The sequence below is a fragment of the Somniosus microcephalus genome, unplaced genomic scaffold, assembly GCF_052327205.1.
Source record: "Somniosus microcephalus isolate GS21.2 unplaced genomic scaffold, FLI_Smic_1.0 unresolved_chr3, whole genome shotgun sequence".
NCBI lineage: Eukaryota > Metazoa > Chordata > Chondrichthyes > Squaliformes > Somniosidae > Somniosus > Somniosus microcephalus.
In genome coordinates this window covers 67,930,087-67,951,071 of record NW_028225181.1, presented here as the reverse complement: position 1 = coordinate 67,951,071, position 20,985 = coordinate 67,930,087, and the positions used below count along the sequence as shown (strand labels likewise).

Here is a 20,985-nt window from a genome sequence, read left to right as displayed (position 1 = left end):
AACACTCCCAGGGCTGGTGCAGCACTGAAGTTAAGATCTGACAGAGTCGCTCGATTCATCGGGACCTGAATATCATCAGCCTTTGCACATGGAAGGAGAGAGCAGCGATCACAGCGCGGACAAACCGCACACGTGTTCCGTGTGTGGACTCGGATTCAGCCGATCGCCTGACCTGGCGAGACACGTGCACTGTCACACCGGGGAGAAACCAGGTAAAGGTGGGGATGGCAGGAATGGATTCAGTTCCCCGTCCGTCGGAAGTTCATCGGCACAGTCACACCGTGGACAGTCCGTTCACCTGCTCCATGTGTAGGAAGGGATTTGTTTATCCATTCCACCTGCTGACACACCAGCTTGCTCACCCTGATGAGAGATTGTTTAAATGTTCTGACTGTGGGAAGAGCTTTGAAAGCACTGGGGAGATGGAGGGACACCAGCGAGTTCACACTGGAGAGAAACCCTTTAAATGTTCTGACTGTGGGAAGAGCTTTGAAAGCACCGGGGAGATGAAGGGACACTAGCGAGTTCACACTGGAGAGAAACCCTTTAAATGTTCTGACTGTGGGAAGAGCTTTGAAAGCACCGGGGAGATGAAGAGACACCAGCGAGTTCACACAGGAGAGACACCCTTTAAATGTTCTGACTGTGGGAAGAGCTTTAAAAGCTTTAAGAGCCTGAAGAGACACCAGCGAATTCACACTGTTCCTCGAATCTTACAGCACAGGAGGTTCTTGGGCCCATTGTGATGGTGCCGCTCTTTGAACGAGCTGTTGAATTTAGTCCCACTCCCCTGCTTTATCCCCAGAACCCTGCAAACTCGTCCTCTTCAAGTACATGTCCAATTGCCTTTGAAAGTTCCGATGGTACCACATAGAAGGCTGGTTAACAAAATTGAGGCTCATGGAATAGGTGGGTCAGCGGCAGCTTGGATAAGGAATTGGCTTAAGGACAGAAAACAGCGAGTTGTGGTAAATGGCTGTTTTTCAGACTGGAGGATGGCAGACAGTGGTGTTCCCCAAGGGTCAGTGCTGGGGCCACTGCTTTTTTGACATATATAAATGACCTGGATATTGGAATGCAGAGTAGAATTTCTAAATTTACCGATGACACCAAACTTGGGGGTGTGACAAACAGTGAGGATGATACCAATCAACCAACAGGACATACAAAGGCTCGCAGAATGGGCAGACAAGTGGCAGATGGAATTTAGTACAGAGAAGAGTGAGGTGATGTATTTTGGCAGAAGGGACAGGGAGAGGCAATATACACTTAATGGCACAGTTTTAAAGAGTGTGCAGGGACAGAGGGGCCTGGGAGTCAATGTGCATAGGTCCCTGAAGGTGGCGGGACATATTGAGAGACTGGTTAACAAAGCATATGGGATCTTGGGCTTCATAAATAGAGGTAATGGCCCAGAAATTCGGCTCTCCCCGGGTGAGTACGCACGGGGTACTCACCCGTCGGCCGAATGGAATTGCCGGTTTCCTGCATGCACTGCGCATGCGCGGGAAACCGGCACTTCCGATCCTCTGAACAAAGGGGTTCAGAGGTCGAACGCGCGCGCAGGGGAGGCTGCGCGTGCACTTTGAACTTAGTTTTTTTTGCAGGTTTTCACGTGAGGTTAAGCCTGCAGGATTTACACATTTAAAATGCAGGCATAAGGCCTGCTTTTTACAAGGTAAGTGGTCAATTAATTAAAATTAAAACATTTTTTCCACAGGTTTATTATTTTTAAATACTTTAAAGCAAGGTAAGTTTATTTTTAGCCCCATTTTTTGATAAAATTATTTTTTTCAAAAATTTCAATTATTGCTTAAAATAGTTATTTAATGTAATTTATAGTTTATTTAAAAAGTGTGATTTTTAAAAAAATTTATTTGAAAGTTTACTACTACTTTGGGGCCCGTAGCATTCATAAGTTTTGGCAGGTCTTTCTGTCAATCTTATGAATCGGCTTTTCCCTCCTCCGATTGGCTACCCATGGCTCATGTGATCCCAGGGGATGCATCGCACTAACTACGCCTCTGGGACACGCAAGCACAGCGCGCCGGCAGCTGGGCCAGGCCCCGGAACGGAATTCCACGGGGCCCTACAGCTCAACTGCCGGCGCGCAACTTAAGTACGATTTGGACAGGTTGGGTGATTGGGCAGAAACATGGCAAATGCACTATAATGCGGACAAATGTGAGGTTATCTACTTTGGTGGCAAAAACAGGAAGGCAGATTATTATTTGAATGGCAATAGATTGGGAGAAGGGGAAGTGCAAAGAGACCTGGGTGTTCTTGTGCACCAGTCGCTGAAGGTAAGCATGCAGGTGCAGCAGGTGGTTAAGGCGGCAAATGGTATGTTGGCCTTCATAGCAAAAGGGTTCGAGTACAAGAACAAGGATGTCTTGCTGCAGTTGTACAGGGCCTTGGTGAGACCGCACCTTGAGTATTGTGTGTAGTTTTGGTCACCTTACCTGAGGAAGGACGTTCTTGCAATGGAAGGAGTGCAGCGAAGATTCACCAGGCTGATACCTGGGATGGCAGGAATGACGTATGAGGAGAGATTGTGTCGATTGGGCTTATACTCACTGGAGTTTAGAAGATTGAGAGGGGATCTCATCGAAACCTATAAAATTCTGTCAGGCCTGGACAGACTAGATGCAGGAAGGATGTTTCTGATGGCCGGGGAGTCCAGAACCAGGGGTCATAGCCTAAGGATAAGGGGTAAGCCATTTAGGACTGAACTGAGGAGGAATTTCTTCACCCAGAGAGTGGTGAACCTGTGGAATTCTCTGCCACAGAGGGCAGTGGAGGCCAGTTCATTAAATATATTCAAAAAAGAGTTGGATATATTTCTTCAGGCTAAAGGGATCAAGGGATATGGGGCGAAGGCAGGGACCGGGTACTGAATTTGGATGATCAGCCATGATTTCATTGAATGGCGGAGCAGGCTCGAGGGGCCGAATGGCCTACTCCTGCTCCTATCTTCTATGTTTCTATGTTTCTAAGTGCAGGTCGGGGGCTTGCACCCGCGGGAAGCCCCCGACCCGAATTTCTGGGCCATTGAGTACAAAAGTAGAGAAGTTATGCTGAAACTTTATAAAGCTCTGGTTAGGCCACAACTGGAGTATTGCATCCAGTTCTCGTCACCACACATTAGGAAGGATGTGAAGGCCCTTGAGAGGGTGCAGAGGAGATTTACCGGAATGGTTCCGGGGATGAGGGACCTTAGCTACAAGGACAGGTTGGAGCAGCTGGATTTGTTTTCATTAGAGCAAAAGAGGTTGAGGGGTGAAACATAGAAACATAGAAGATAGGAGCAGGAGTCGGCCATTCGGCCCCTCGAGCCTGCTCCGCCATTCAATGCGATCATGGCTGATCATCCAAATTCAGTACCCTGTCCCTGCCTTCTCCCCATATCCCTTGATCGCTTTAGCCTTAAGAAATATATCTAACTCCTTCTTGAATATATTTAATGAATTGGCCTCAACTGCCTTCTGTGGTAGAGAATTCCACAGGTTCATCACTCTCTGGGTGAAGAAATTCCTCCTCATCTCTGTCCTAAATGGCTTACCCCTTATCCTTAGATTCTGACCCCTGGTTCTGGACTCCCCGGCCATCGGGAACAGCCTTCCTGCATCTAGTCTGTCTAGTCCTGTTAGAATTTTATAAGTTTCAATGAGATCCCCTCTCATTCTTCTAAACTCCAGCGAGTATAAGCCCAATCGACCCAATCTCTCCTCATACGTCATTCCTGCCATCCCAGGTATCAGTCTGGTGAATCTTCGCTGCACTCCCTCCATGGAAGAACATCCTTCCTCAGATAAGGCGACCAAAACTGCACACAATACTCAAGATGTGGTCTCACCAAGGCCCTGTACAACTGCAGCAAGACATCCTTGTTCCTGTACTCGAACCCTCTCGCTACGAAGGCCAACATACCATTTGCCTTCTTAACCGCCTGCTGCACAAGCATGCTTACCTTCAGCGACTGGTGCACAAGGACACCCAGCTCTCGTTGCACTTCCCCTTCTCCCAATCTATTGCCGTTCAGATAATAATCTGCCTTCCTGTTTTTGCCACCAAAGTGGATAACCTCGCATTTATCCACATTATATTGCATCTGCCATGCATCTGCCCAATCACCCAACCTGTCCAAATCAATCTGGGGTTTCTTGGCATCCTCCTCACAGCACACACGCCCACCCAGCTTTGTGTCATCTGCAAACTTGGAGGTATTACATCTAGTTCCCTCATCTAGATCATTAATATATATTGTGATTTGATCGAGGTGTACAAAAATATGAGGGGTGTGGATAGGCTCGACGGGCAGAGTCTGTTCCCACTAGTTGATGGTACAAGGAGCAGGGGACACAGAATTAAGGTTTTGGGCAAGAGATACAGGGGGGGATGTGAGGAAATCTGTTTTACGCAGCGTGTGGCGAGGACCTGCAACTCGCTGCCGACGGAAGTGGTGGAAGCGGAGACACTCAATGTTTTCAAGGGGAGACTGGATCGGCACTTGAGGGAAATAAACTTTCAGGGCTGTGGGGCTAGAGCGGGGGAATGGGACTGAGTGGATTGCTCTACAGAGAGCTGGCACGGACTCGATGGGCCGAATGGCCTCCTTTTTTGCCATTATGACTCTATTACCTCTACCAACCTAGAAGGACAAGGGCAGCAGGCGCATGGGAACACCACCACCTCCAAGTTCCCCTCCATGTGACATACCCTCCTGACTTGGAAATATATCGCCGATCTTTCATCGTTGCTGGGTCAAAATCCTGGAACTCCCTCCCGAACAGCACTGTGGGAGTACCTTCACCACACGGACTGCAGCGGTTCAAGAAGGCGGCTCACCACCACTTTCTCAAGGGCAACTAGGGATGGGCAATAAATGCTGGCATTACCAGCGACGCCCAAATCCCATGAACAAATGTTTTAAAAACGACCTCCCTCATTTTGTCCGTATATTTTCCTTTCCTGCCCTTTCTCTTCCTGCCTTTCCTCTCCACGTCTCTCTCTAATTGGTTGCTACATTACATTCCTACATGACCACACTTCAGAAGTCCTGTAATTGCTGCACAGCGCTTGGAGATGTCCTGAAATTGTGAAAGGTGCGATACATATTCAAGATCTTTCTTTCTTCGTACTTACCTTCCCCTCTCCTGTCTCATTTTTGAAATGTCAATGTTTCTCATCATCACTCACTTTCTCCTCAAATTCTTTTCTTCTCATCTCCTTCGTTTGTCTCTTTCTTACTTTGATCTTTAGTTTTTCTTTCCTTGTCTCTCATTGATTTCTAATGTCCTGTTTCGCTTCCCTTATTACTCTCACTATTACCTCAATGCTAATCAATCGGGGGGGAAACTCTCCACTGGCTGGAGTCAGACCGAGCACAAAGGAAGATGGTTGTGGTGGTTGGAGGTCAATCATCACAGCCCCAGGATATCGCTGCAGGAGTTCCTCAGGGCAGTGTCCTCGGCCCAACCATCTTCAACTGCTCCATCAGTGACCTTCCCTCCATCATAAGGTCAGAAGTGGGGATGTTCGCTGATGACTGCACACTGTTCAGTTCCATTCTCAACTCCTCAGATAATGAAGCCGTCCATGCCCGCATGCAGCGCGACCTGGACGACATTCAGGCTTGGGCTGATAAGTGGCAGGTAACATTCGCACCACGCAAGTGCCAGGCAATGACTATCTCCAACAAGTGAGCGTCTAACCACCGCCCCTTGACATTCAACGGCATTACCATCGCTGAATCCCCCACCATCAACATCCTGGGGGTCACCACTGACCAGAAACTGAACTGCACCAGCAACATAAATACTGTGGCAACAAGAGCAGGTCAGAGGCTGGGTATTCTGCAGCGAGTGTCTCACCTCCTGACTCCCCAAAGCCTTTCCACCATCGACAAGGCACACGTCAGGAGTGTGATGGAATACTCTCCACTTGCCTGGATGAGTGCAGCTCCAACAACACTCAAGAAGCTCGACACCATCCAGGACAAAGCAGCCCGCTTGATTGGCACCCCATCCACCACCTTAAACATTCACTCCCTCCTCCACCACCGGCGCACCGTGGCTGCAGTGTGTACCATCTACAAGATGCACTGCAGCAACTCGCCAAGGCTTCTTCGGCAGCACCTCCCAAACCCGCGACCTCGTCTACCTAGAAGGACAAGGACAGCAGGTGCATGGGAACACCTGATAGAATACATATATTCCTGAAGGCAGGACAGGTAGATAAGGTGGTTAAAAAGGCATATGGGATACTTGCCTTCATTAGCTGAGGCATAGAATAAAATTTCATTTCGTTTCATTAAACTTGGTCTATAAGAGTATTCTCTGCACTGTAGTTCCTGCACCTAAGGCCAGTGTCTAGAACCTAAGGGGTGAGTGGGTCGAACCACTCAAGGTTTTACTGTGCAAAAGAGAGAGAGAGGCCTCTGGAGAGAGAAACCTCTGCGATCTAAAGAGAGAAGGAGAACCCCTTACAGGCAGGAACCCTCACAACATTCAAGAAGCATTTAGATGAGCACTTGAAACGCCATAGCATACAAGGCTACGGACCAAGTGCTGGAAAATGGGATTAGATTAGACAGGGCTTGATGGCCAGTGCAGGCACGAAGGCTAAAGGGCCTCTTCCTGTGCTGTACAACTCTATGACTCTATGACCACCAACTCCAAGTCAAACACCATTCTGACTTGGAAGTATATTGCCATTCATTGGCGCTGGGTCAACGTCCTGGAACTCCCTCCCTAACAGCACCGTGGGAGTACCTTCACCACACGGACAGCAGCGGTTCAAGGTGGCGGCTCACCACCACCTTCTCAAGGGCAATTAGGGATGGGCAATAAATGCTGGCCTTGCCAGCGACGCCCACATCCCATGAACGAATTAAAAAAAACTTCATCCCATAACACGCGTACAAGGGCTCAGTAATGTTTAATTCGTCAGAAAAAGACAAAGTACAACAACAAACTGGTCAGCTTAACAGAATCTCATCATATTTATGAGGCCACAAACTTAAAATAGTCACTAATAAATCCAGTAGGGAATTCAGGAGAAATGTCTTTACCCAGAGAATGGTAGAAAGGGGAACTCGCTACCACAAGGAAGATTGAGGTGAACAGCACAGATGGATTTATGGGGAAGCCACACGAGGGAGAAAGGAATGGGAAGATATGTTGATCGGGTTAATTGAAGTAGGGTGGGTGTGGAGCATAAACACTGGCATGGACCAGTTGGGCCGAATGGCCTGTTTCTGTGCTGTACATTCTATGTAACACTATGAACAGTCAATCAAAGGGAATCATCAGCACGACAGTCTTAAAGATTAAACAGCAGTCCAAGAATTTATAAAACATTCATCCATTCCACGTTCACGTCGCCCCAGCTACAGAAGTGTGAACTCGCTGATGTTTCAGTAGCTGGGATGACTGAGTGAATCCCTTCCCACACACGGAGCAGGTGAACGGTCTCTCCCCAGTGTGAACTCGCTGGTGTCTCTTCAGATGCCCAGAGGTTTTAAAGCTCTTCCCACAGTCAGAGCATTTAAATGGTCTCTCATCGGTGTGAACAAGTTGGTGTCCATTCAGATCCCCAGAGGTTTTAAAGCTCTTCCCACAGTCAGAGCATTTAAATGGTCTCTCATCAGTGTGATATCGCTGGTGTCCGCTCAGCTCCCCAGAGGTTTTAAAGCTCTTCCCACAGTCAGAACATGTAAACGGTCTCTCATCAGTGTGAACAAGTTGGTGTTCACTCAGATTCCCAGCGCTTTTAAAGCTCTTCCCACAAACAGAACATGTAAATGGTCTCTCATCAGTGTGAACTCGCTGGTGTACCTTCAGATCCCCAGAGGTTTTAAAGCTCTTCCCACAGTCAGAGCATTTAAACGGTCTCTCATCGGTGTGAACTCGCTGGTGTTGCTTCAGATCCCCAGAGCTTTTAAAGCTCTTCCCACAGTCAGAGCATTTAAACGGTCTCTCATCAGTGTGATATCGCTGGTGTACACTCAGCTCCCCAGAGGTTTTAAAGCTCTTCCCACAGTCAGAACATGTAAACGGTCTCTCATCGGTGTGATATCGCTGGTGTCTGCTCAGATTCCCAGCGCTTTTAAAGCTTTTCCCACAAACAGAACATGTAAATGGTCTCTCATCGGTGTGAACTCGCTGGTGTCTGCTCATCTCCCCAGAGGTTTTAAAGCTCTTCCCACAGTCAGAGCATTTAAACGGTCTCTCATCGGTGTGAACTCGCTGGTGTACCTTCAGATCCCCAGAGGTTTTAAAGCTCTTCCCACAGTCAGAGCATTTAAACGGTCTCTCATCGGTGTGAACTCGCTGGTGTTGCTTCAGATCCCTGGGGCATTTGAAGCTCTTCCCACAGTAAGAGCATGTAAATGGTCTCTCATCAGTGTGATATCGCTGGTGTCCATTCAGGTCCCCAGAGGTTTTAAAGCTCTTCCCACAGTCAGAGCATTTAAATGGTCTCTCATCAGTGTGATATTGCTGGTGTCTCAACAGGTTGGATGACTGAGTGAATCCCTCCCCACACATGGAGCAGGTGAACGACCTCTCCCCGGTGTGAACTTGCTGGTGTGTCAGAAGATGCGAAGGCCAATTGAATCTCTTCCCACACACGGAGCAGGTGAATGGCCTCTTTCCTGCTCTCTCCAGCTGGTGTCTCGTCAGCTCTTGGGACATTTGAAAGCTTTTCCCACAGTCGGAATGTTTCACCGGCCTCTCCCCAATGTGAACTCGCTGGTGTGCCAGCAGATTCAAGGACCGAGTGAATCTCTTCCCACACACTGAGCAGGTGAACAGAATCTCCCCTGCTCTCTCCAGCTGGTGTCTCTTCAGATCCTGGGACCTTTTAAATCTCTTCCCACAGTCAGAACATTTAATCGGTCTCTCATCACTATCAACAAGCTGGTGTCTCAGGAGGGTGGAAGAATGAGAGAATCGCTTCAAAAACACGGAGCATGTCAACGGTCTCTCATCAGTGTAGACAAGCTGGTGTCTCAGCAGCACGGAGGGTGCAATTAATCCCTGCCCACACACGGAGCGGGTTAAAGGTCCCTCCCTCGTGTGAACGTGCTGGTGTATCATCGGAGCGGATGGCTGAGTGAATCCCTGCCCACACACGGAGCGGGTTAAAGGTCCCGCCCTCGTGTGATCTTGCTGGTGTATCATTGGAGCGGATGACTGAGTGAATCCCTTCCCACACACGGGGCCCGGATTTCCCCCAGTGTGTGGCCACTGGTGTTGCTTCAGGTATTTGTAGATTTTGAAGCTCTTTCAGAACATTTAAAAGTTCTCTCCCCAGTGTGAACTCACGGGTGTGCCAGCAGATTGGAGGAGCAGCTGAATCAGGTCCTGAGGAATCGCGTAACTCTGTCAGATCTTGATGTGATGTTTGCTCTGAGCTTCCTGTCTGTAAATGCTCCACTTCTAAAACCCTGTAAAAGGAGTGTAGAAAGGATAAGGAGGGAGCAGGAACTTTTTTGGCTTCTTTTGCCTCAAAGAACAAACAGGGTAGAGCCGGTCCCACTGATGTCCAGCCGTGCCCACAATAACCAGTGGGCCAGAAACAGCCCAATCCACCTCACTAACTTGGCCCTGAAGTCAAATCAAGTCTCATTAAAGTCTCATCAAATGACATCCTTTGTGACTGTGACAAAGGTAAACTATCCCTCCTCGTCCTTCCTGACTTGTCTGCAGCCTTTGACACGGTTGACCACTCCATCCTTCTCCAACGCCTCTCCACCGTTGTCCAGCTGGGCGGGACTGCACTCGCCTGGTTCCATTCTTATCTATCTAATCATAGCCACAGAATCACCTGCAACGGCTTCTCTTCCCGCTCCCGCATTGTTACCTCTGGTGTCCCCCAAGGATCTATCCTTGGGCCCCTCCTATTTCTCATCTAAATGCTGCCCCTTGGCGACATCATCCGAAAACACAGCGTCAGTTTCCACATGTACGCTACTACCTCCCCACCACTTCTCTCGACCCCTCAACAGTGTCTAAATTGTCAGACTGCTTGTCCGATATCCAGTTCTGGATGAGCAGAAATTTTCTCCAATTAAATGTCAGGAAGACCGACTGGCTCCATCCCTCTCCTTATCATCTGTCTGAGGCTGAACGAGACCGTTCACAACCTTGGTGTCATATTTGACCCTGAAATGAGCTTCCGACCCCATATCCGCAGCATCACTAAGAGCGCCTCCTTCCCCCTGGGTAACATGGCCCGTCTTGGCCCCCTGCCTCAGCTCATCCGCTGCTGAAACCCTCCCCCGGCCCTTTGTCACCTCTAGACTTGACTATTCCAACACACTCCTGGCTGGCCTCCCACATTCCAGCCCACGTCACCTTGAGCTCATCCAAAACTGACCGTACTGTGACCCCGCCCACTCCCCCTACTCCGCATGCGCCGCCGGCCGCCAGACCGCGCATGCTCGGCAGGACCCCGGCTCACGAGGATCAGCCGGCACAGCGCCTGCGCACAGACCCCGCATTCTGGGTCGGCCCGGGCAACCGCCAAAGTCCGGATCAGGGTTTTTTATATATAGCAGAGAGAAGCGCGGGCGGGGAGATAAATAAACAGAAAATACAAACCGCACCGTCCCAGCACCCTCCCGGCACCGAGCGGAGCGGATTGAGCGGCCGCAGCCCCTTGTCTTCTGCAGGGAGCCGGACTGGGGCACGTCATCAACTCCACGGCGGTGACCGACGGGAGCTCCGACCAATAGTGAGAGAGCGGGCGGAGCTTGGAGGACTGAGGTGGCGGCGGGTCCTGTAACCAATCGGGGTGTCCGAGGGGCGGGACTTCCACCGCCTGCTTCTCCCGCTGCTGAGACAAGTGGAATGGAGCAGAAATAACAGAATTGTGGAAATACTCAGCAGGCCAGGCAGCATCCGTGGAGAGAGAAACCGAGTTAACGTTTCAGGTCTGGGACCCTTCATCAGAACTGGAAAAAGCTGGAGATGTAACAGATATTAAGCAGGCGCAGAGACGGGGGGGGGGGGTTTAGGAGGGGAGGAAGGAATTGAAAGAACATGCTGTGAAAATGTTGCAAATGGGAATGGCAAAAATCATACTGCATGAAAAATGGGGGCGGGGATTATTATCTGAAATTGTTGAACTTGATGTGAGTCCGGCAGGTTGTAAAGTGCCCAATCGAAAGATGAGGTGCTGTTCCTCGAGCTTACATTGAGCTTCATTAGAACAATGTAATAGGCCGAGGACAGAGAGATCAGAGTGGGAGTGAAGCGGAGAATTAAAGTGACAGGCGACCGGAAGCTCAGGGTCAACCTTATGGACTGAACGGAGGTGTTCCGCAAAGCGGTCGCCCAATCTGCATTTGGTCTCCCCAATGTAGATGAGACCGCATCACAAGCAGCGAATACAGTATATTAAATTGCAAGAAGTACAAGTAAATCGCTGTTTCACCTGGAAGGGGTGTTTGGGGCCCTGGACAGTGGGAAGGGAGGAGGTAAAAGAGCATGTGTTGCATCTTTTGCACTTGCACGGGAAGGTGCCGGGCGAAGGGGAAGGGCTGTTGCGAGTGATTGAGGAGTGGACCAGAGTGTTGCGGAGGGAGCGGTCCCTTCAGAATGCTAAAAGGGGAGGTGCGGGGAAGATGTGTTTGGTGGTGGGATCACGTTGGAGGTGGCGGAAATGGCGGAGGATGATCCGTTGACTGAGGAGGCTGGTGGGGTGAAAGGGGAACCCTATTGTAGTGAGAGGGTTTGAGTACAGGAACAAGGATGTCTTGCTGCAGTTATACAGGGCCTTGTTGAGACCACATCTTGTGTATTGTGTGCAGTTTTGGTTGCCTAATCTGAGGAAGGATGTTCTTGCCATGGAAGGAGTTCAGCAAAGATTCACCAGGCTGATACCTGGGATGGCAGGAATGACGTATGAGGAGAGATTGGGTTGATTGGGCTTGTACTCGCTGGGGTTTAGAAGAATGAGAGGAGATCTCATTGAAACTTATAAAATTCTGACAGGACTGGACAGACTAGATGCAGGATGTTCCCGATGGTCGGGGAGCCCAGAACCAGGGGTCACAGTCTAAGGATAAGGGGTAGGCCATTTAGGACAGAAATGAGGAGGAATTTCTTCACCCAGAGAGTGGTGAACCTGTGGAATTCTCTACCACAGAAGACAGTAGAGGCCAATTCATTAAATATATTCAAGAAGGAGTTAGATATATTTCTTAAGGCTAAAGGGATCAAGGGATATGGGGAGAAGGCAGGGACCGGGTGCTGAGTTTGGATGATCAGCCATGATCGCATTGAATGGCGGAGCAGGCTCGAGGGGCCGAATGGCCCACTCCTGCTCCTATCTTCTATGTTTCTATGTTTAATAATAACTTTCAATGGGGAATTGGATAAATGCTTGAAGGGGAAAAATTTGCAGGGCTATGGGGACAGAGCAGGGGAGTGGGACTAAATGGAGAGCTCTTTCAAAGAACTGGCACAGGCACGATGGGCTGAATGGTCTCCTTCTGTGCTGTATGATTCTAGGAGCCACTCCTAGAGTGGAGTGGTGCCCGCAAGGATCGCTCGGCAGGAAATTGGGAGGAGGTGGTTCACATGCAGACAGCACCTGATTTCGAGATGCTGTTCTTTTAAAATTGGTCCTCCACAGGCAAGGATGCTCCCGGTCCCTTTAATGAAAATCACATTGAAAAGGAGAGTCCCTGTCCCTTTAAGAACCCTCCACCCATCACTCCCACCTTTTTCTTAAAGTCTTTGAATTTAATAATAAAAGTTCATGCAGAAAAAATGTGTGTCTGACTGTATTTTTGTGAGTATCTGTGTGTGTGTGTCTGTCTGACTGTATGTGTGTGTGTCTGTGCAGTGGGGAAAGAGTTAAACTGACATCGCTGGCAGTTTCACTGAATGGTGTAAGAAAGACCATACTTTGCTGTAGTAAGCTTTTTCTAAGTTGCTGAATTGGCAGTGGAGATAACATAGCCGGACATGGAACCATAAGAGTCCTAAGAGGATGTAAGTTCTGTTCTGGCAGGAAAGTAAAACAATGAAAGAGGCCTAGAGAGGCAGGAAAGGAGGACAATGAGTCAGAAGTACAATGTTGATGAGACCCCATCTGGCATAAACAAAGGTCATAGGTGCAACAACAGCTTGGGGGATAACGGCCAATAATAAAGGCGGTACTTTAATGTAACGTGGCATAGGCAACCAATCAGTGAGGATGCATGCGGGCCAAGGTCCAATCGGGTGGCAGGAATGAATTTTGCCATGTGTGTTGTAATGTATAAAAATGTCGTGTTTGCTGTACCAATTTGGAAAGGTCTGGCTAAGACAGAGCAGACTGTTTCCCCACCGGTGCAATAAAGACCAATCTAAAACCTTGTGTCGAGTGTTGGTTTAAAATACTCCACAACAGCTGTATCCAGTGCACTCAGCCGTTTCTTGATATCATGTGGAGTGAATCGAATTGGCTGAAGACTGGCTTCTGTGATGGTGGGGACTGCAGGAGGAGGCCGATATGGATCATCCACTCGGCACTTCTGGCTGAAGATGGTGGGAAACGCTTCAGCCTTGTCTTTTGCACTCACGTGCTGAGCTCTCAGCATCCACCCTGTTAAGCCCCCTCAGAATCTTACATGTTTCAATAAGATCATCTCTCATTCTTCTAAACTCCAATGAGTATAGGCCCAACCTGCTCAACCTTTCCTCCTAAGGCAACGCCTTCATCCCAGGAATCAACCTAGGATGCAGGCCATCAGGTCCAGGGGACTTGTCAGCCTGTAGCCCTATTAATTTGCCTAGTACTTTTTCTCTAGTGAGAGTGATTGTTTTAAGTTCCTCCCTCCCTTTTGCCCCTTGATTTTCCACTATTATTGGGATGCTTTTAGTGTCTTCTCCCATGAAGACAGATACAAAATATTTGTTCAAATTCCTTGTTTCCCATTATTAATTCCCCAGTCTCATCCTCTAAGGGACCAACGTTTACTTTAGCTACTCTCTTCCTTTTTATATACTTGTAGAAGCTCTTACTGTCTCTTTTTATATTTCTTGCTAGTTTACTCTCAATCAATGTTCTCCCTCTATTATTCTCCGTCCGTTATTTTTTTAGTCATCCTTTGCAAGTCTCTAAAAATCCCCCAATCTTCTGGCCTACCACTAATCTTCACAACATTGTATGCCTTTTCTTTCAATTTGATACCATCTTTAACTTCCTTAGTTCATCCTTCTCAGAGTCTTTCTCACTGGAATATATCTTTGCTGAGAATTATGAAATATCTCCTTAAAAGTCTGCCACTGCTTATCTACCATCTTAACTTTTAATCTATTTTCCCAGTTCACTTTAGTCAACTCTGTCTTCATACCCTTGTAATTGCCTTTATTTAAGTTTAAGACACTAGTTTCAGACCCAAGTTTCTCACCCTCAAACTGAATGTGAAATTCTATCATGTAATGAGCAGGTTCCCTAGAGGATCCTTTACTATGACATCATTAATTAATCCTGTCTCATTACACATTACCAGATCTAAAATAGCCTGTTCCCTAATAGGTTCCACAACATATTGTTCCAAGAATATGTCCTGAATACACTCTATGAACTCGTCCTCAAGGCTACCTTTGCCAATTTGATTTGTCCAATTGATATGAAGATTAGAATCGCCCAAGATTATTGCAGTAACTTCTTACAAGCCCCCATTATTTCTTGATTTATACTCTGTCCTACAGTGCAGCTACTGTTAGGGGGCCTGTGGACCACTCCCACCAGTGACTTCTTTCCCTTATTATTTCTTATCTCCACCCAAACTGATTCTACATCTTGATCTTCCGAGCCAAGATCATTTCTCACTACTATACTGATCTCATCCTTTATCAACAGAGCTACCTCACCTCCTTTTCCTTTTTGCCTATCCTTCCAAAATATCAAATACTCCTGAATATTCAGTTCCCAGCCTTGGTCACCTTGTAGCCACGTCTTTGTAATGACAATCAGATCATAACCATTTATTTCTATTTGTGCCGTCAACTCATCTATCTTGTTACGAATGCTGCGTGCATTCAGATAAAGAGCCATTAATTTAGTCTTTTTACCATTTTTCCCTACTCTGGCCTTATTTGCTGGTGCACTCTTATGCTTGTACGCTCTGTCCCTTCCTGTCACACTCTGGTTATCATTACCCCTATCGCTACCCTGCACTATTGCCTTGTCCTTTCTCTTTAACTTTCTAGGTTTCCCCTCACCTGGACCTCCCCCCCACTATTTAGTTTAAAGCCCTATCTACAGCCCTAGTTATTCGATTCGCCAGGACACTGGTCCCCGCACGCTTCAAGTGAAGCCCGTCCCAACAGAACAGCTCCCTCTTTCCCCAGTACTGGTGCAAGTGCCCCATGAATCGAAACCCATTTCTCCCACACCAATCCTTGAGCCATGCATTCAACTCCCTGATCTTATTGACCCTATGCCAATTTGCTCGTGGCTCACGTAGTAATCCAGAGATTACATTGTGGTTCTGCTTTTTAATTTAGCCCCTAGCTGCTCGTACTCCCTCAGTAGAACCTCTTTCTTAGTCCTACCGATGTCATTGGTACCTGTGTGGACCACGACAACTGGATCCTTCCCCTCCCACTCCAAGTTCCTCTCCAGCCCAGGGGAGATATCCTTAACCCGGACACCGGGCAGGCAACATAGCCTTCGGGACTCACGCTCTCGGCTACAGAGAACAGTATCTATCCCCCTAACTATATTGTCCCCTACCACTACTACAGTCCTTTTTACTCCCCCAACTTGAATGGCCCCCTGTACCATGCTGCTTTGGTCAGTTTGCTCATCCTCCCTGCAGTCCCTGCTCTCGTCCACACAGGCTGCAAGAACCTCATACCTGTTGGACAAGTGCAAGGGCTGAGGTTCCTCCAATGTTACCTTCTGGATCCCCATACCTGCCTCACTCGTAGTCACACCGTCCTGTCCCTCACCACGGACCAAATCTGAAGTATTTAACGTAAGGGGTGTGACTGCCTCCTGGATCAAAGAGTCCAGGTAACTTTCTCCCTCCCTGATGTATCGCAGTGTCCGAAGCTCGGACTCCAGCTCATCAACTCTGAGCCGAAGTTCCTCGAGCTGCAGACACTTCTGGTCACCACACTTTAGGAAGGATGTGAAGGCCCTTGAGAGGGTGCAGAGGAGATTTACCAGAATGGTTCCGGGGATGGGGGATCTTAGCTACAAGGACAGGTTGGAGAAGCTGGAATTGTTTTTATTAGAGCAAAGGAGGTTGAGGGGTGATTTGACAGAGGTGTACAGGATTATGACCGGTTTGGATAGGCTAGACGGGGAAAGGCTGTTCCCACGAGTTGATGGTACAAGGACTAGGGGACACAGATTTAAGGTTTTGGGCAAGAGATACAGGGGGGATGTGAGGGAAAACTATTTACAGAGCGAGTGGTGAGGACCTGGGACTCGCTGCCGACGGAAGTGGTGGAAGTGGAGACACTCGATGTTTTCAAGGGGAGACTGGACAGACACTTGAGGGAAATAAACTTGCAGGGCTACGGGGATAGAGCGGGGGAACGGGACTGACTGGATTGCTCTACAGAGAGCCGGCACGGACTCGATGGGCCGAATGGCCTCCTTCTGTGCCTCTATGACTCTATGTGGTTGCTGTGGATCACACTGGGGTCCACCAACTCCCACATGCTACAGCAGCAAGACATCACCAGCCCTGCCATCTCTATTGTATTTTATTTAACTAATTAGCTTTTCAAGTTTTGAAATACCCAATTGTCTATTAATAGCTTTTAATCTAGGTAATAACCTTGTTTGATTTATTACATTTAGTTATATGCTTTAGATCTTTACTGTAACTTAGCCCACAGTCCTAATCTACATCCCAGGGTACTTAAGGAAGTGGCCCTAGAAATAGTAGATGCATTGCTGGTCATCTTCCAGAACTCGATAGACTCTGGAACGGTACCCATGGATTGGCGGGTAGCTAATGTTACTCCACTATTCAAAAAAGGTGGTAGAGAAAAGGCGGGGAATTATAGACCGGTAAGCTTGACATCGGTAGTGGGGAAAATGCTACAGTCCATTATAAAAGATGTAATAGCAGAGCACTTGGAAAGCAGTGACTGGATCGGACAAAATCAACATGGATTTACAAAAGGTAAATCATGCTTGACTAATCTACTGGAATTTTTTGAGGATGTAACTGGTAAAATAGATAAGGGAAAACCAGTGGATGTGGTGTATTTGGACTTTCAGAAGGCTTTCGATAAGGTCCCGCATAAGAGATTAGCGTGCAAAATTAAGGCACATGTGATTGGGGGCAAGGTATTGACTTGGATAGAGAACTGGTTGGCGGACAGAAAGCAAAGAGTTGGAATAAACGGGTCGTTTTCCGAGTGGCAGGCAGTGACTAGTGGGGTACCGCAAGGATCGGTCCTAGGACCCCAGCTGTTCACAATATATATTAATGATCTGGACGAGGGAATTGGATGTAATAATATCTCCAAATTTGCAGACGACACAAAGCTGGGTGGGAGGGTAAGCTGTGAGGAGGATGTCGGGAAACCCCAGCACGATTTGGACAGGTTGGGTGATTGGGCAGAAACATGGCAAATGCACTATAATGTGGATAAATGTGAGGTTATCCACTTTGGTGGCAAAAACAGGAAGGCAGATTATTATTTGAATGGTAATAGTTTGGGAGAAGGGGAAGTGCAAAGAGACCTGGGTGTTCTTGTACACCAGTCGCTGAAGGTAAGCATGCAGGTGCAGCAGGCGGTTAAGAAGGCAAATGGTATGTTGGCCTTCGTAGCAAGAGGGTTCGAGTACAAGAACAAGGATGTCTTGCTACAGTTGTACAGGGCCTTGGTGAGACCACACCTTGAGTATTGTGTGCAGTTTTGGTCGCCTTACCTGAGGAAGGACGTTCTTGCCATGGAAGGAGTGTAGCGAAGATTCACCAGGCTGATACCTGGGATGTCAGGAATGACGTATGAGGAGAGATTGGGTCGATTGGGCTTATACTCACTGGAGTTTAGAAGATTGAGGGGGGATCTCATCGAAACCTATAAAATTCTGTCAGGCCTGGACAGACTAGATGCAGGAAGGATGTTTCTTATGGCCGGGGAGTCCAGAACCAGGGGTCATAGTCTAAGGATAAGGGGTAAGCCATTTAGGACTGAAATGAGGAGGAATTTCTTCACCCAGAGAGTGGTGAACCTGTGGAATTCTCTGCCAGAGAGGGCGGTGGAGGCCAGTTCATTAAGTATATTCAAGAAAGAGTTGGATATATTTCTTAAGGCTAAAGGGATCAAGGGATATGGGGAGAAGGCAGGGACCGGGTACTGAATTTGGATGATCAGCCATGATCTCATTGAATGGCGGAGCAGGCTCGAAGGGCCGAATGGCCTACTCCTGCTCCTATCTTCTATGTATCTATGTAATTAAACCCCAGTTGTTTATATTTTTTTACGTATCAAGCAGCACCTCTTACCCCCACCTCATCGAATTCGCTCACTCACCCAATTCCCGAGTTCAGTACTCTGTAGAAGCCGTACTCCGTAGAACTGGACTCCGTGCTACTTACCTCCCAAACATTTCTCCTTCCACACTCAAAAGGCCGATGAATTTCAGGTCCTGATGAATGGAGTGACTCTCTGAGATCTTGATGTGAAGTTTGGTTTGAGTTTCCCCGTCTGTCAATCCTGCCCATCTCACAGCCTGTGAAAGGAGTTTACAAAAGCCATCACTGAGAGTCCAGGACAGAAATTGACAACATTCTCTCCTCCTGCTCCCTGGCCCAAGGGGGCTGCGCATGCGCCCCGCTGCACACTCGGCCTCTCAAGGTGGCGGCCGTTGAGCCGGGCCTGTCACCGGGAGAAAGCCCAGCAGCCGCCGCCCCGCTCGGGGCAAACGCAGGACCCGTAGGTTCTTATTCAGGGGTTTGAGGCCTACACCGGGTGTTTATAAAGCCTCCCCGCCAGTTCCATTGCTCCCCTGCGCCCCTCCGCCTCCCCGCTCCGGAATCTTCTCTCCGCCTTCCGCCGCCATCACCCGACTGGTGGCACTGACTGCGCACACGCGGGACCCGCCCCACCTCAAGCCGCGCCTACGCACCAGGCCCCTGCAGCATTGATAGGGCCTATTCTTCATCGCGGAGCATTCTGGGTAACAGCCGCCGCCACTGTCTCACCAGGCTGAGGAGCGCAGAGATACATTTAGAGCAAGCAATAGGAGGAGGAGGAGAAAATCAATGAAAGTTCATTCCTGTGATTTCAGACACTGGGATGAGCTGCGCGGCGTCCATTGAAGCAATGCTCGGATACATTCGGCGTATGGGCAACTAGCACAAATTTAGAAAGGGTTAGAAGATGAGATTAAATTGTTAAAGTTTATTATTCTATTTAAAAAATGAAGTGGATGATTAGCATGGGTTAGGTACAGATTAAGACTCTCTCTGCACTGTCCCATTAAACACTCCCAGGACAGGTACAGCAGGGATGAGATACAGAATACAGATACAGATACAGAATACAGCACCCTCTACATTCATGGGCGTCACTGGCAAGGCCAACATTTATTGCCCATCCCTAATTGCCCTTGAGCAGGTGGTAGTGAGCCACCTTCTTGAACCGCTACAGTCCTTGTGGTGAAGGTACTTCCACAGTGCCGTTAGGCAGGAAGTTCCAGGATTTGGACCCAGTGACGATGAAGGATCGGCGATATATTTCCAAGTCAGGATGGGGTGTGACTTGAAGGGGAACTTACAAGTGGTGGTGTTCCCATGCACCTGCTGCCCTTGTCCTTCTAAGTGGTAGAGGTCGCGGGTTTGGGAGGTGCTGCCGAAGAAGTATTGGCGAGTTGCTGCAGTGCATCTTGTAGATGGTACACACTGCAGCCACAGTGCGCCGGTGGTGCAGCAAGTGAATATTTCAGGTGGTGGCTGGGGTGCCAATCAAGTGGGCTACTTTGTCCTGGATGGTGTCGAGCTTCTTGAGTGTTGTTGGAGCTGCTCTCATCCAGGCAAGTGGAGAGTATTCCATCACACTCCTGACTTGTGCCTTGTAAATGGTGGAAAGGCTTTGGGGAGTCAGGAGGTGAGACACTTGTCCCAGGATACCCAGCCTCTGACCTTTGGAATTCTCTTCCCAAAGAGAGCTGTGGAGGTTGGTCATTGAGTGTGTTTAAGGTGGCGATAGACAGATTTTTGAACGATAAGGGAGTCAAGGGTTATGGGGAACGGGCAGGGAAGTGGAGTTGAGGCCAAGATCAGATCAGCCATGATCTTATTGAATGGCGGAGCAGGCTCGAGGGGCCAAATGACCTACTCCTGTTCCTACGTCTTAGTGAAATTGGCTTTTCCCCAATTGAGAACTTTTACTCCTGGTCTAAATGTGTCCTTTTCCAGAACTACCCTAAATTTAACTGAATTATGATTCAAACTGGGTGTCCTTGTGCACCAAGTCACTGAAGGTAAGCATGCAGGTGCAGCAGGCGGTTAAGAAGGCAAATGGTATGTTGGCCTTCGTAGTGAGAGGGTTTGAGTACAGGAACAAGGATGTCTTGCTGCAGTTGTACAGGGCCTTGGTGATACCACTCCTTGAGTATTGTGTGCAGTTTTGGTCGCCTTATCTGAGGAAGGATGTTCTTGTCATGGAGGGAGTGCGGTGAAGATTCACCAGACTGATGCCTGGGATGGCAGGAATGACGTATGAGGAGAGATTGGGTCGACTGGGCTTATACTCGCTGGAGTTCAGAAGAATGAGAGGGGATCTCATTGAAACGTATAAAATTCTAACAGGACTACACAGACTAGATGCAGGAAGCATGTTCCCGATGGTCATGGATTCCAGAACCATAGGTCGCATAGAAATATTGAAGATAGGAGCAGGAGTAGGCCATTCGGCCCCTCGAGCCTGCTCTACCATTCAATGAGATCATGGCTGGTCATCCAAATTCAGTACCCTGTCCCTGTCTTCTCCCCATATCCCTTGA

At 48.4% G+C, this 20,985-nt stretch overlaps 2 protein-coding genes across 2 annotated transcripts in view; both read right to left on the bottom strand.

The window, feature by feature from the left end:
• Positions 1-18,708, bottom strand: part of LOC147091863 (uncharacterized) — a 33,644-nt gene extending 14,936 nt beyond the window's left edge. The window contains exons 1-2 of the mRNA XM_085976460.1: positions 18,578-18,708; positions 7,386-9,451 (exon numbers count right to left, since the gene is read on the bottom strand). Coding sequence (XP_085832586.1) covers positions 7,386-9,185 — 1,800 coding nt within the window. The 5' untranslated portion in view covers positions 9,186-9,451; positions 18,578-18,708. The remainder of the gene's footprint in view (positions 1-7,385; positions 9,452-18,577) is intronic.
• Positions 1-20,985, bottom strand: part of LOC147091836 (uncharacterized) — a 1,030,142-nt gene that overhangs the window by 240,118 nt on the left and 769,039 nt on the right. The window lies entirely within an intron of this gene.